A 14,187-nucleotide genomic window follows, 5' to 3' on the forward strand; every position below is an offset into this window, starting at 1 on the left:
CTGGAGAATCCCAGGGATGGCTGAGCCTGGTGGGCTGCCATCTATGGGGTCGCACAGAGTCGGACACGACTGATGCGACTTAGCAGCAGCAGCAGCAGCAGCATGCCTTCCGTTGACTTTTTAGAAAATCATGAAAATTAATGTGACAAGAGGCAAAAATATTCTATCTGGCTTCATCTCACAGTTTTCTAGTCTATATGAGGTAGAATATGAAAAACAAATCACTATTGTTTGCAATCTGTCCACTTTTCCAGCTTAATGTATAATATTAGCTATTAATTTCTATCTTTCATGCAGAAATGTGACGTGCCATGGCAGTTCTCTGGTAGACATCTAGAGATAAGTCAGAGTGTCAAGGGGATAAGGAAACAACATGTGTTTTCCATTCTCTAATTTTAAAAGACTATTTAATGCTATTTAGAAATAGTTCTCAGTTAAAATTTTTCACATGTTAATAATTCTCTAAATTATATATACTCTTTTGAAGAGTATTAGGAATATATAGCTTGTTTCCTTGAGACGGGTAAAGTTCATTGTGTGTGTGCTTAGTCACTCGGTCACGTCTGACTCTTTTCTACCCCATAGACCATAGCCTGCCAGGCTCTTCTGTCCATGGGATTCTCCAGGCAAGAACACTGGAGTGGGCTGCCATGCCCTCCTCCTGGGGATCTTCCCAACCCAGTTCATTACTGCATAATATAAAATACGTGCAAGATGACATTTTTCTCTGTTTAAAACCATTTCATAGCTACCACAACAAACAATGTTTACATTATAAAATTATCATTGGTGGGGAAGTAAGGAACAGATATATACAATTTAACTTATACATATGTGTATTTTTCATATAATGATCCCCAAAAGGTCATCTGCTTATTAAAACTGAGATCAAATATTACAACAGCAACAATGACTCACTGTCCAGTGCACTTCGATTGATGAGGAGGAAAGGATGGTGGGGTTGTGGAGATGCAGCACAACATTTCCCAGTTCTCGCTGGACCTGCTTGTGATCCACCCCCTGACTGGTTGGGGGAACATCTGCAACAATCCCAGAAGACTGTGTCAAAGCCTAGACAACGTTTCTGACTTGAATAAAAGCATGGGGAAACAATCCTTTCATTCACAGAAAATCTCAGAAAAGAAGAATCATTCCAACTGTGAAGAATAATTCCAATCTGTGCTACAGAATAAAATAGGAACAACTTAACCTTTTTACTAGATCAGGAGGACAGCACATACAGAGAGAGATAACAAGCAGAGGGCATATAGAAAGCAAAACAGAGCAGGTGGCACAAATGACAAGGGCAAACATCAGTGTCTGAGGGCTCCTCCTATCATGTAATGATTGTTTTCTTGCCTAGGATGAACAGCTTAGTGCAATCCCCTCCGAGTTTGCTACATAACCTTCTGTAGTGATCCTAGCTATGCAAGTAAAGAGAAATCCATGATTTGTGACGCAGTAGATGAGTAACGAAGACAAAGGAAACACCTAAGTGAAAAGCAAGCACAAAAAGAAATTAGACACCTCTTATCTTATAAGATAAACCTGGATATCTTTCCAAATAAGATAAAAGTTAGTGGTTATAAAAGGGTATGGAAACCACCAACAGGATAGGACAGGATAGAACAGAATAAATCTGATGAGAAAAGAATACTTAACATCTATTTAATTGATAGCTGCTTTAGTTTAATTATAGTATCCCTGTCAAAAAGGTTCAATAAAGAGCTTTAAATCTCAAAAATATCAACATTTTAGGAAAGGAGACCAAGAATATAGTAATAATTAAAACTGCTACTAGTGTTCATTTATGTTGGATTTTTTTCCCAACAAAGAAGTATTTTTGCTAAACTTACTAAAAAGTCTGTACTTGATAAAAGTTGCCTGTTTCTACAGAGATTTTCTAAATACAGATGCTTTGCTTTGTTCAGAGTAGTATGAACAAGAGTAGAAAATCAATACTTTTATATCCAGAATTGTCCTTCTAAAATACCATATTTTGGCACATATATTCCAGACTACTTTCCATCTCATAAGCAACAGAAACAAGAATTTTAGTTTTATGAATAATTAAATAAAGAACAGAGTTTGGATAGAAAACAAAAACATGGATATTAAAAGTGAGATCAGTTATCTGGGGAAATAATTTTAAAAAGAGTGGATATGTGCATTTGTTTAACTGATTCACTTGCTATACACTTTAAACTAACACAACACTGTAAATCAACTATACTTCAATAAAAATTTTTACAAATGAGGTTGGTAAGCATCTTTGATAGAGTTCAGGGAAGGCAGGCAAATGAAAGAGATGACAGATCAAGAGTGCTATTCAAGACTCTTGGATGTAAAACCTTGATTATCTATATATACTGAGCCTCTGACATAAATTTATAAATAAGCAACCCTTTATCATACATTAGGAATAGCTTTGGCTCATATTGGTCCTCAGGCCACAGACTATAGATAGAGAATACTTGATTTTAAGTTGTTCATCTCAGGCATATTTCCTTCCCCACTAGTCTCCATTGCTCGTAGAACTTAATTACCATCTACCTCTAGGGTAAGAATTCATGGACAGAATTGGCAACTTCCCAACTCAGAAACTTGACAGCCATATAACACTGGGAAGATTTTGTAACCTCACTATTTTTCAGTTACCTCATCTGTCAAATGGCAGTATCAATGGAAGTCACTTTGGAATGTTTTTGTGAGAACTGAATTTCTTAAGGCATATAAATTCCTTTTGTTGAAGGTAGGGATTGGGTCCATTTTTATGAACCTAGAATACCTAGCACAATGACATACATATAGAATGTGTTTAATTAACACTAGTTGAGTTAAAGTGAATTACTGTATGGAACAAATACACATATTACACATATTAGTTTCTAAATATGCTCTTTCATATGTAAGATTCAATCCTCAGGGAAATCGTCTGCCTTCTAGGAAGTATCTTCAAACATATCAGTAATCAGTTTTAAAGGTAACTACTATAATTTGCATGGCAATCTCTAATTTCTCTGGTTGAGGTAACCTTGCTAGTTAATCCTCTCATGAAAGTTTCTAGATTTTCTTGCCTACTGTAACCATCTTGGAAATAGAACATTATTTCAGAATGTTCTTATTCCTCACAAGAAAGATACATGGAAAGTAATGTTTAATAGTGTAATATTGAGACATTTATTAATTGGTCTCTGTATTTTTCTTGTTTTCCTTCTCCTCTTGAAAGAAGTGTATTATCATGTAAAAGGTCTTCCCAACATTCAGAATCAAACTTGGAGGAAATCTTAGATACCATTTTACCCCTGCCATTTCCCCAGTATTGGAGTTTCCTATACACAATCTTTGAGGATGGGATTATTCAGGTCCCATATCATTATTTACAATAATTGGTCTCATTACCTAGAGCACACGTATTCTGTACAGTCTGTGTCTGTGTGCATGTTCTTTAAAAGACAGGGTTCAAGAATGCTGTGTGGACAAAATGTGGATAAAGAACAGTATTAACAGTGGCAACAACCACTTTCATTTGTCTCCAATCCCCCCACCCCACCTGCTAGCTGCTCATATCATCTCTCTTGCATTATCAAATCTTATATTTGAAAGAGCACATTTTGATGACCCTGGGATAGGGTTACTGTGACATAGGTCTACCTAACTCCTTCCTGCACAGGACCCTATGTCCTGTATCTGTGCAACTTTAACTTATGACCCAGTTTACTCATAGGAATCTCCACTTGGGGAAGACTTTCTTGCAGACATGCTGCAGAAGCAGTTAAAGAAGCTATGCTGGGATTTCTTTGGTGGTCCAGTGGTTAACAATCTGTGCTCCCAATGTGGTGGCTGGGTTCGAACCCTGGTCAGGGACCTAGATTGCATATGGCCCATCTAAGAGTTTGAATGCCACAACTAAAGATCCCATGTGGCATGCTTAAGACCTGAGGCAGCCAAATCAATCCATCAGTCCATCAATACTAAAAAGAAAAATTATGAAAACAATAAGCTTGCCTGCTTCCTGTGAATCAATTTCCAGCAAGTCTTTCCTGAATTCCCTCCACCTCAGCTTTTACCATAACTGCTTACGCATTCTTCTTCTGTCAATTGGATTTTCCCAGGTTCTTCCCCAGGCTCCTGCTATGGTCTGACTCAGCTCAGTTTCACTGTGTCTCAAAAGCCATCTAAAACTAGACAGTGAAATTTGCCTCAATGTTAACTTCCATTCGCTGGTCTTATTTAGGTGCCTGGAGTTAGAATAAGCATATCATGCTCACACACAAGTCTCTTAAAATATTAAGGAAAAAAAATATCAAGCCTAGTCTAACTTTATTATTTTGGGGGATTTTTTTCTAGTGATAAGAACTTTAGCTTTCATTCCAGCCTCCCCAGCCATCCTCGTCTTCTTAAATATCTTAAAATTCTACCTGAAATTGTAGTGCTCAAAAAAGAACACATTATTCTATGATCTGACCAGTTCAGATTTTGCTCTGCATATAATTCTGCTAAGACTACATTTGTTTTTCCAACAACTACTCACTCAGTTGGCTCTGGGAGGTGTTCCGATTGACTTCAAACACTGAAGTCAGCCTCCCCACCACCCTGCCCAACACACCCAATGCACACACTCCTTTTTAGCCCAGTATCCTCAGCCTATCCTTCTACAGTTAAATACTAAAACCTAAGTTCAAATACCAGACTTTTAAATTTGCTCCATTAATTTTAATCTTGTTAGTGCTGGCCCATCATTCCAGTCTGTCGAGTTACTTAATTCTGGTTCTCTCACTCAGCATGAGAGCTGTGTTTCTCAAATTTTATGAACTTCCCTTATTTTTTAGTCCAGCGAAAGAAATACAAATCCAATGACAAATAACAAAGTCTTATGGTATAACATAGAAAAGAAATCTGAGTCCTGCATATTCATAAAATTGACTAATTTAATCCTTGTCCAATCCTGTGGAGTAGGGATTTTTAGCCCTATTATATAGTTAAGGGAATCAATGCTCAGGACTCACTAGCTTGCTAATAGATTGAGGAGCTGAGATAACAAATTCTTTGATTTCAAAACTGTATGCCTGTTTTACTGTTTCCAGTTTTCCAGCTGACATGGGTTCATTTCATTTAGGTTATTCTACTAGTCATCATGTATAAAGGTAAGTAGATTAAAATTTTTAAAGACAAGTTAACAGATAAAGCATTAACTACTCCTCATTTACAGTTGAGGATGTATTTTACAAAATCATTCCTATGTGTATATGACAGAATCACAGTTAATCAAGAACTTTCACTCAAGACTACTGGTTAGAGACCACTGTACTGGGGACCAAAGTTTCAGTTCACTTTCCAGCTGTCCTAGTTTCTACATTCTTTACAAATGCGTTTATAACATTGAAAACCTCAAACTGCCTTAAGGCAGGCTCCGAGACTATTAAAGCTACTGGTGAAGTGACTCATAATAGCAAATATATGCATTTGGGTGTGTTCATTTCACACAGCAAGAAACAGACGTGGGCATGTTCCATAGCTCGATCTGCTTTCTCTGGGAATTCTGAAACAAAAGGTCCTTCTCAAAGGGTTGTTCGTACACTCTCTAGAGAAGAAAAAATGCTCACCATGGCAGCTAGACTCTCTCTCAAAACTGGAAAACCTAATTTAAATCTTTCAGTACTTCTGTGTACAATTTGTTTCTATCACTGTAACTAAGTTTCAATTTTTGCTTTGAAAACACACAAAGATAGAGACAATATGAGTCCTCTGTATGTTCACAAAAGAATCTTATATTTCTAACTCCTACCATCTAGAGGTAACCTTTCTTTACTAATCTTATATGAATAAAGTATATTTTAACCATGATGACAATATGCTAAAATAAAAGGTACAGGTTGATTCAAATTCACCTTTTTTTCAATATATAAGTTTTACCACTGCTTAAACATTAAAATAACAGGAGAAACAAGAGGGTAAATAGGAGATAATAATCTGTTGAAAGCTAAAAATAATTCCTATTCATGAAAGACAATCAGTCAGTCAGTCAGTCAGTTCAGTCGCTGCAAATTTTTTCACTTGAACCACATTGTATATCCAGAATGCGGTTCAAGTGAAAAAATTTCCAATTTCAAATGTGTTTAGAAGCAGCTTCAACATGTTCATTTTTCCTTGTATCTGTTTCTTTAACCCAGCTTTGATGAACACATACAGGATTTCCATTTGAAAGTTTAATATATTATGGTTCACATAATTGACAATGAAAGATAGACCAAAGAATATACAGACCTAGATTATTCTTTTCCATGCTTTGGCAAGATTGGACAGAGGGGTTAAGAACAAGTATCTCTTACATTTGTGTGATTTCCAGAGAGTATTACTTGATTATGTTTGTAATGTTCAAGACTCATCCCAAAGGTCATGAATATTAATCTGATAAACAAAATTTACTTAATTTTAAATACAATTAAAGATTTTGTGATTTGTGATTAAGGTTAAATCACAAAAAGATTTGTGATTAAGATTTTACATCCACATGTCATATTTAAAAATCAAGAAACTGGATGTATTATAAAATTATTCTCATAATATTTTTGCTCATTGAATTTGTGACTTTATAAAATGAGAAACATTTCTTTGTTATTTGTCAAGTCATGGAGCGCTTAGTCAAGAAAATAAGAAAGTTTGCAGACACCATGATTTAAAAATTAACTGAGCAACTTAAACAGATATATTTTAAATATATAATCTTAGCATGTAGTACAAATGATTTTACTTGTATAATTGTAACATCTAAAGATAAGTAGGTGTCCCAAGGTTGAGTAAATCAATACTTACCTTGTGTTTTCACTGGGTCTGATATCTGGCTTGGATCACTAATTCCATATGCATTGGCTGCCCTCACAAGGAAAAGGTAAATTGCATTAGGTTTGAGTCCTTTAATGGCAAATGTTTCTGTTTTCACGTTCTCTGCTACGGTCTGCCAGCTGCTACCAGATGCATGGCTATGGATAGAAACATAAGTTAGAACATGCATATTTAATGGTAAATCAAAAAAGAGAACTAGCAAACACCATCTTCACTCTACCTGAAGGCTTCTATAATATAAGACGTTGGAGTTGCACCTGAATTCAAATTTGGTTGCCATGACAATGTTACTGTATTTCGGCTGACATCTGTAACTTCAGGTTTGGAGGGGGCACTAGGGATTAAATTTGGGTCAGTGGGTCTTGGAGGCTGAACTGGAACTCCAAATTCTAACAAAGAAGAAAAAAAAATGAAAGATGCTTACACAGAGAAGCACATAAATGTAGATAAAATATCCATCCCCTACTTAGACTTCAAGACATTCACTTCATCTTTTTACCATAAGTAAACAACTACATTTCAAGCTCCACTTTAAGGTAAAATACTATCAAATTTACCTTGGACTTCAATGTAAGCACTCCATGTTGCTTCACCACTGGGGGTTGATGCAATGCACGTGTATCGACCAGTATCACCCAGCTGAGAAGACAGACGGAAAATAAATATCTGGAACACTCTAGAGCTCACTGGGCTGGAAAAACAATTATAGTTTTGTATATGGCCCATGAATATGGACAGCTGCCTTAAAATGCACAAACCAGAAGCTTCCTCTTAATTTAACATGTATTTATTGAATGTGAATTAAAATACTGCATGAAGCCAAAAGACAAATTGTTATTCTAATTGTATGATAAAGATAGAGAATTTAAGTGCATTAACATCATCAACTTCTGTGTCAGGGACAGTACATGAGGTATATAACTTTATATTCAAAGGGTTAATCTTTAATACTAATTTATATTTCATATTTACTAAGTCACATAGTAAGGCTAATAAAGTATAATCAATGACTCTTGCTGTTTCATATTTTACCTGAGTTACAATCCACATGGATAAAGGAGATAAACAGATATTTAAAGAAAATGGATGGACAGAAAATGATTTCTTCTTAAAGCATTCCCTCTTTTTTCTCATTTTATTTTTCTAACCTGTAACTTCAGGCAGTTTAGCAAGTATAAAGTTAAACCCCAGCTAGAATGATGCTCTCTCCCCCTTCAAAAGACTGACTGTCAGAAAACAAACACAGGTCACATGTTCAACGGTAAAATCCTCAGTAGCATAAAGAACCCATATACCTCTGCTTAAGGCAGTAACTCTATCATCAAAAAATATTGGATAAAGCAAAAATGCTGTCATTTTGTTCTGGCAAATGTGATAACAAAGTCACAATCATTCTCGCAAAAAGTACAACATATTAACTTTCATGGCACATGAAATGAACTGCTATGTTGATCCAAAACTCCAAAGAAGCCGCTCACAATAGCAATAAAGCAATTGAAATTTATGTTTATTGCTGTCAAAGCTATTCTTTCATATGCCCCATGAGCTTGTCTTGTCTTGACCTAAAATGAAAAAGAAAAATTAAAACCAAACAATATAATCCTGAAAAGAACAGGTATGGGATGTGATGTCCTGGGAAGGTAAATCCCTAAATTGTTCTGACAAACCTGTGAGATTTCATCATCTCACATTCTGATTTGAAATGTACATCAAATATATACACTGCTTTATCATTTTTGTTTGCATGTAGAGTATTCTGTAATTGTGAAACGTTGAACCAAATATTCACAATAGAACTCTTGAAGTTTATAGCACATAATATAGTACTGGAAAATAACTTTGAAAAATGGAAAGAATGCATTATATCACTGCTTGGAAGATATTTTTTTTCTCCCACAAATTCTCATCCTTTTCTCCTCCATGTAAAATCTTACACTACTTGCCATGGGTTAAATTATGAGTCATATCACCAGAAATATACACAGAGAAGTGTCTGAAAAATAAAGCATCAAATTAAAAATATATTAATTCTGCTATTAACATTTCATTATTTCTAAAATTGAGGCTTCAACACTGGTTAGCTGGAGGCAAAAACAAAGTGGAACAAACTGGGAATCCCAGGGTGTCACAATTTACCTTAGCATATCGGATCTGCAGTACTCCGGTCTCTAGCTGTTTGATTCGAGAATCTTGAGTTGAAACAAGGACTCCATCCTTTCTCCACAGAATTGTGGGCACTGGACTGCCTGTGGCCACACAGCTGAGCACTAAAGTACCATCCACTGCTACAGTCTGATTCACAGGACCTTGTCGAATGACTGGGGGAGGTCGGTCTGCAATCACTGCCAGCAAAAACAACAGGAAATAGATTTCTGCAACTGGAAGCAATTTTCTAATCATCTGAGCAACAGCAGTTGCTCTAGGCTTTGAAACACACTAATTAAACAAGTAATTAAAGTAGGAGACATGCATTATTCAGAATGCATTTCTATGATGTACTGATTCAGAATATTAAAATGAGATACAATGTACTCCTTTCAAGTGACCAACCTCCACTGACTAGGCTCGCTGCATTGTCCAGGGACCTATTTAAGAGTTCAGAGACTACATAAGGGTTGTGGAAGGTGAAGATGTATGGTGGTGAGAAGTGGAGTACTGTGCTTTTTAAATTTTAAAATATGTAAAACACAAAATGACAACAAAAAACTATTTACCCTAAGGGAATGTATGAGACAGATTTTCATAAATGAACCAAAGCCAACTTGATAATTGTTCTGTGTCCAACAGATAGAATGATGGTATCACACCAGCATGTTTGATAATTTTGTATCTGAAAACATGCTTTGGACTTTGATAACTGACAAATAAATATGATTGAGCTCTTTTGATATTGGAATTTTTTCTATTAAAAGAGTACATGCTTAAACATATCTCAGTCCTAACAAATTCAGGGAAACTGGAAAACTGTCCAAAAATACTGTTGGTAGGTGGTAGCTCAGGTGATAAAGAATCTGCCTACAATGAGGGAGACCCAAGTTTGAGCCCTAGGTCAGGAAGATCCCCTAGAGGAGGAAATGACAATGCATTTCAATATCCTTACCTAGGAACTTTCATGGACAGAGGAACCTGGTGGGCTACAGTCCTTGGGGTCTCAAGACTAGGACAAGACTTAGCGACTTAACAACAACAAATCCAAAAATATAACTCAAGCTAATACCCTAACTCAGGAAATAATACACTTCCATATCAGAATTATAGGAATGGGAAGAGGCTTTCACTAATTTTATTATCTTAACAGTTTTAATGTCCTATGGAAGGAAACAATGGAAGGCAATTTTTATAAAATACAAATAAAATTATTTTTATTATATGAAAAAAATCTAAAAACTTTATCTGAGACAATAAAATCATAATTTTAGGGAAAAAACCACAACAACTGCAGTGGAACGAGAATAAATCCTGCACTAGAGAGATCTTCTATCCCTTGAATGTGGCAATTTAGGTGAAATTTCATAGATAGTTCTGTAAATGATTAAACAAACAAACGAAAGTTCATTTTTCATTATTAAACTTTAAAATTCTGAATATTAGTTTAAAAATTTTATGTCATGAGTATTCAAAAGACAACTCTAAGAAATTGCCTGTTTAAAGAAAACTGGTTGCCAGAGTAACTAAATTTTGGATGCAACATTTTCAAGCCTGGATGTGTCACGTTCAAAGTTTTATGCACCAAAGGTTCTGCACAAGCTGGAGTCACACTTCAATTTGTTCCTCATTTATCATGCAATAATTATTAGTGTTGGGCATTCAATCTAAGAAAAACAAGAAAGCAAGAGAGTGAAATCAGCAACTGTGCATTTTTACTTCGCCCTTCCAGTTCTCTTCCATCTTTGGTTGCTAGTATGAAATTTGTTAATACCGTAGGGGTATATTAGAAGGCTGAAGGTTGAAACTTGGCAGGAATGTTTCAGATACTCCATGGGTGAAAAATATAAGCCAGTAATTCCTTTGCTTAGAGTTGTTTAATCTTTTCTACATTATCTGTTAAGTTTGGCTAAAATCAAATTAAATGCCCCTCCTGGGTTTTTATAAGACTCTACCACCTGTGTTCCCTTGATTCTAAGAATGAATGAATATTTATTTCTAGATATTAATTAAATTAGTAACAGAGTGGTTCTTTATAACTGATTATAATTAAGCCCAGTAGTGCAGTGGTTTACTTTTGTTATATTTAGAAATAATTCAGTATCTGGGGATTTATTCAACTTTCTGTATCTTCACAGTTCTTTGATATTAGCCTCATATTGAGCATGATTTGCACTTCCTTATCCTATCCTAACCCAGAATAATAATATTGTTTCCCAGTTACTGATTTCTTCCTAATTTACCTTGGGTGGTTTACAAAAATAAGCAAGAAAAGAGAAGCAGGCTTGATTATCAGCCTATACCATCTGTCATGTGTCTTTAGGCAAGTTCTTTATATTATCTAAGTCTCTGGTTTTTATCTGTAACATGAGGATAATAATACTTGTTCTAACCAGCTCCGGGGATTGCTATGAAGATTTAAGTGGAATAATGAATATTCCATGTGCTTTGCTAATTACAAAAAGCTAGACATTTATATGAATTGTGAAATCACCACTTATCCTTTTCTATAAAATAGTAATATGCAAATCAGAGGCAAAAATGGTCATTAAAGCAATTTTACATTTTTAGGTAAGACAATGGAGTATGTTGGTGTCACAGATTAGAATAAAACACTGATAAAATATCTAAAGTTACACTAACTAAAGTGCATAGCACATTTACAAATCAACCCTAAAATTTAGGATTTATGAGAAAAACTTCAAATGAAGAGTCTAAGAGCACACACCTGGATTATTAGAATGAATTATCAGGTAGTAAAACAGGATGTGTAAGAAACAGAAATATGATTTAAAGAAAGTGAGTGCATGGACTTTGGAAATCAGAAGGATTCAGCACTATAAAATGAAAATGTTCCACATCTGTGCTCTCTAATATAGAAACCAAGGGCTTCAAGGGGCTACTGAGCACCTGAGTGTGGCTGGTGTGACTGAGGAGCTGGATGTGTAACTTTAAGCAATTTTCATTGTTATTTAAACAGCCTCATGTGGCAGGTGGCTACTGTACTGGCCAGTGCAAACTTCTGTTTCAAATCTCAGTTCTGCTAGCTGGTATCTGAAGGCTCTGGGTATATCTTTTTTTCAATTAATCTATCTTTATTGGAGTATAGTTGCTTGACAATATTGTGTTAGTTTCTACTGAACAGCAAAATGAATCAACCATACATATACATATTCCCCCTCTCTTCTGGACTTCTTTCCCATCCGGGTCACCACAGAGCATTAAGCAGAGTTCCCTGTGCTATACAGTAAGTTCTCATTAGTTACCTATTTTATACATAGAATCAATTCCAATCTCCCAATTGTTCCTATCCCCACTTCCCCCTTGGTATTTGAGTAAAACAAATATTGCATATTAATGCATATATGTAGAATCTACAAAAATGGTGTAGATGGTCTTACTTGCAAGGCAGAAATACAGACACAGACATAGAAATCTGGGGATATCTTTTTACCATTCTCTGCTTCAGTTTCCTTATCTATAAAGTGCAGTGTCAGGTTTGAAATGATTGATCTGTTTAAAGTTAATAGCATAGTGCCTGGCACAAAGGAGACATTAAATAACTATAACTGCATATTTTAATTATCAGCAGAGTGGTGATCGTGCTGGTTCCAGCAGTGTAACAGGTGATATATCCCTGTTAGAACAGAGTTTATATAAGTTCACCTAGTTTTCCACGTGTTCAGTGAAATATTTAAAGACCCTAAATACAAAGATACAACATCAGAGGTAATATTTTTGTCACCTCAAAAAATAATCATTAAGTCTATGTTAACACATATATATATAGTCATAAAATAACTTTAAGTGAGAATCAGTATAGAATAACATACATGCACTGACTAGTTTTAAGAATGCAAAATTATATTTATACACCAACAAACGGGGCATCCCAGGTGATGTTACTGGTAAAGAACCTGCCTGACAATGCAGGAGATGAGACATAAGAGACTCAGGTTCAATCCCCGAGTCAGGAAGATCCCCCGGAAGAGGAAATGGCAACCCACTCCAGTATTCTTGCCTGGAGAATCCCCAGGGACTTAGCAGCCTGATGGGCTGCAGTCCATAGGTTAGCAAACAGTCAGACATGACTGAGGTGACTTAGCATGCAGATCAACAAACGTAAGAGTCATATATCACAATTGTCATCAGTTTGCAAAACATACCTCAAATACCTGTAGGCTGTAAGTGATTATCTCATTTCAGCAATTTGGAAGCTGAAACACCGGAGGCTCAAGTGACTCATCAAAATTAAAAAGTTAGCAATTGGCAAACAGCTCGTAATTGGAAAATTAACCCTCTTTCCACTGTATATCAATAACTTTTGAGAGATTCATGCAAGCAATTTTAGATTTTATATATCATTCAGTCACCACTTTTTCTTACTTTTTAGTAATAAAGAGAAGAAGCATTTTCAATTAAATAAGTGACATGAATTTCTATGTTCCTGAGTCATATGTGACATGGTGTAGGCCTCAGGTGCAGAGAAATAACACTTCAAAGACAATTACTACTCTACCATATTCTCTGCCTCATGCTGTGTTCTGCCTTTGTCTTTGTTCTGTTTGCAAACAATAAAGAGAAAAAGATGAGAAACTAAAGTCAAATAGTATCCAGAAAATACTCTGCCTATTATCTCTCTTCTTGATTTGGTAATATGTAGATACTGATATTGTCCGCACACACAATAGGTACAGCTTACCTATAAAGAATGAGTCCATAGTTGTAAGATGTTTGTACAATATGTATGGATGGACTCCAAAACAAACAAAACTAAAAACTTAGTACCACCACAGCAAATACAAAACCACCTAAAATATCCCCAGAGATGGTAAGATGAAACAAGATATTTAGTTTTAGAAGTGAACTGGCTACTGGGGATGAATCCCAAATCCACAAATTTAGGGGTTTTGTTTTGCTTTTAGTTTAGCAGAAGTTCATATGCTTGAACTATTCTCACATATAACCAATCATGATAAAGCCATGTCAAAGGCACTGAGAAAGTCTTGCTTTTAATTATGAGAAATAGTAAGGGATATTTGAAAATACTTTATCATATTTTCCATTGACCATTTTTCATGTACATCCTTACATACAAGTTGCTTTATAAAGTTGCAATCATAAACATATTTGCAAATCTATGTTCTACTTTTTCTAAATATTGATTATATTAATCATTATCAAATTCATTATGTG

At 35.3% G+C, this 14,187-nt stretch overlaps 1 protein-coding gene across 1 annotated transcript in view; it reads right to left on the reverse strand.

Moving 5' to 3' along the window:
* The window catches only part of ROBO1 (roundabout guidance receptor 1), a 478,536-nt gene that overhangs the window by 70,311 nt on the left and 394,038 nt on the right, over positions 1 to 14,187 (reverse strand). The window contains exons 10-14 of the mRNA XM_055410221.2: positions 8,983 to 9,188; positions 7,404 to 7,485; positions 7,067 to 7,235; positions 6,817 to 6,983; positions 919 to 1,040 (exon numbers count right to left, since the gene is read on the reverse strand). Of these exons, the coding sequence (XP_055266196.2) occupies positions 919 to 1,040; positions 6,817 to 6,983; positions 7,067 to 7,235; positions 7,404 to 7,485; positions 8,983 to 9,188 (746 nt within the window). The remainder of the gene's footprint in view (positions 1 to 918; positions 1,041 to 6,816; positions 6,984 to 7,066; positions 7,236 to 7,403; positions 7,486 to 8,982; positions 9,189 to 14,187) is intronic.

Source organism: Moschus berezovskii, chromosome 1 (genome assembly GCF_049115385.1).
Source record: "Moschus berezovskii isolate FMDL1 chromosome 1, NW_MosBer_1.0, whole genome shotgun sequence".
Classification (NCBI taxonomy): domain Eukaryota; kingdom Metazoa; phylum Chordata; class Mammalia; order Artiodactyla; family Moschidae; genus Moschus; species Moschus berezovskii.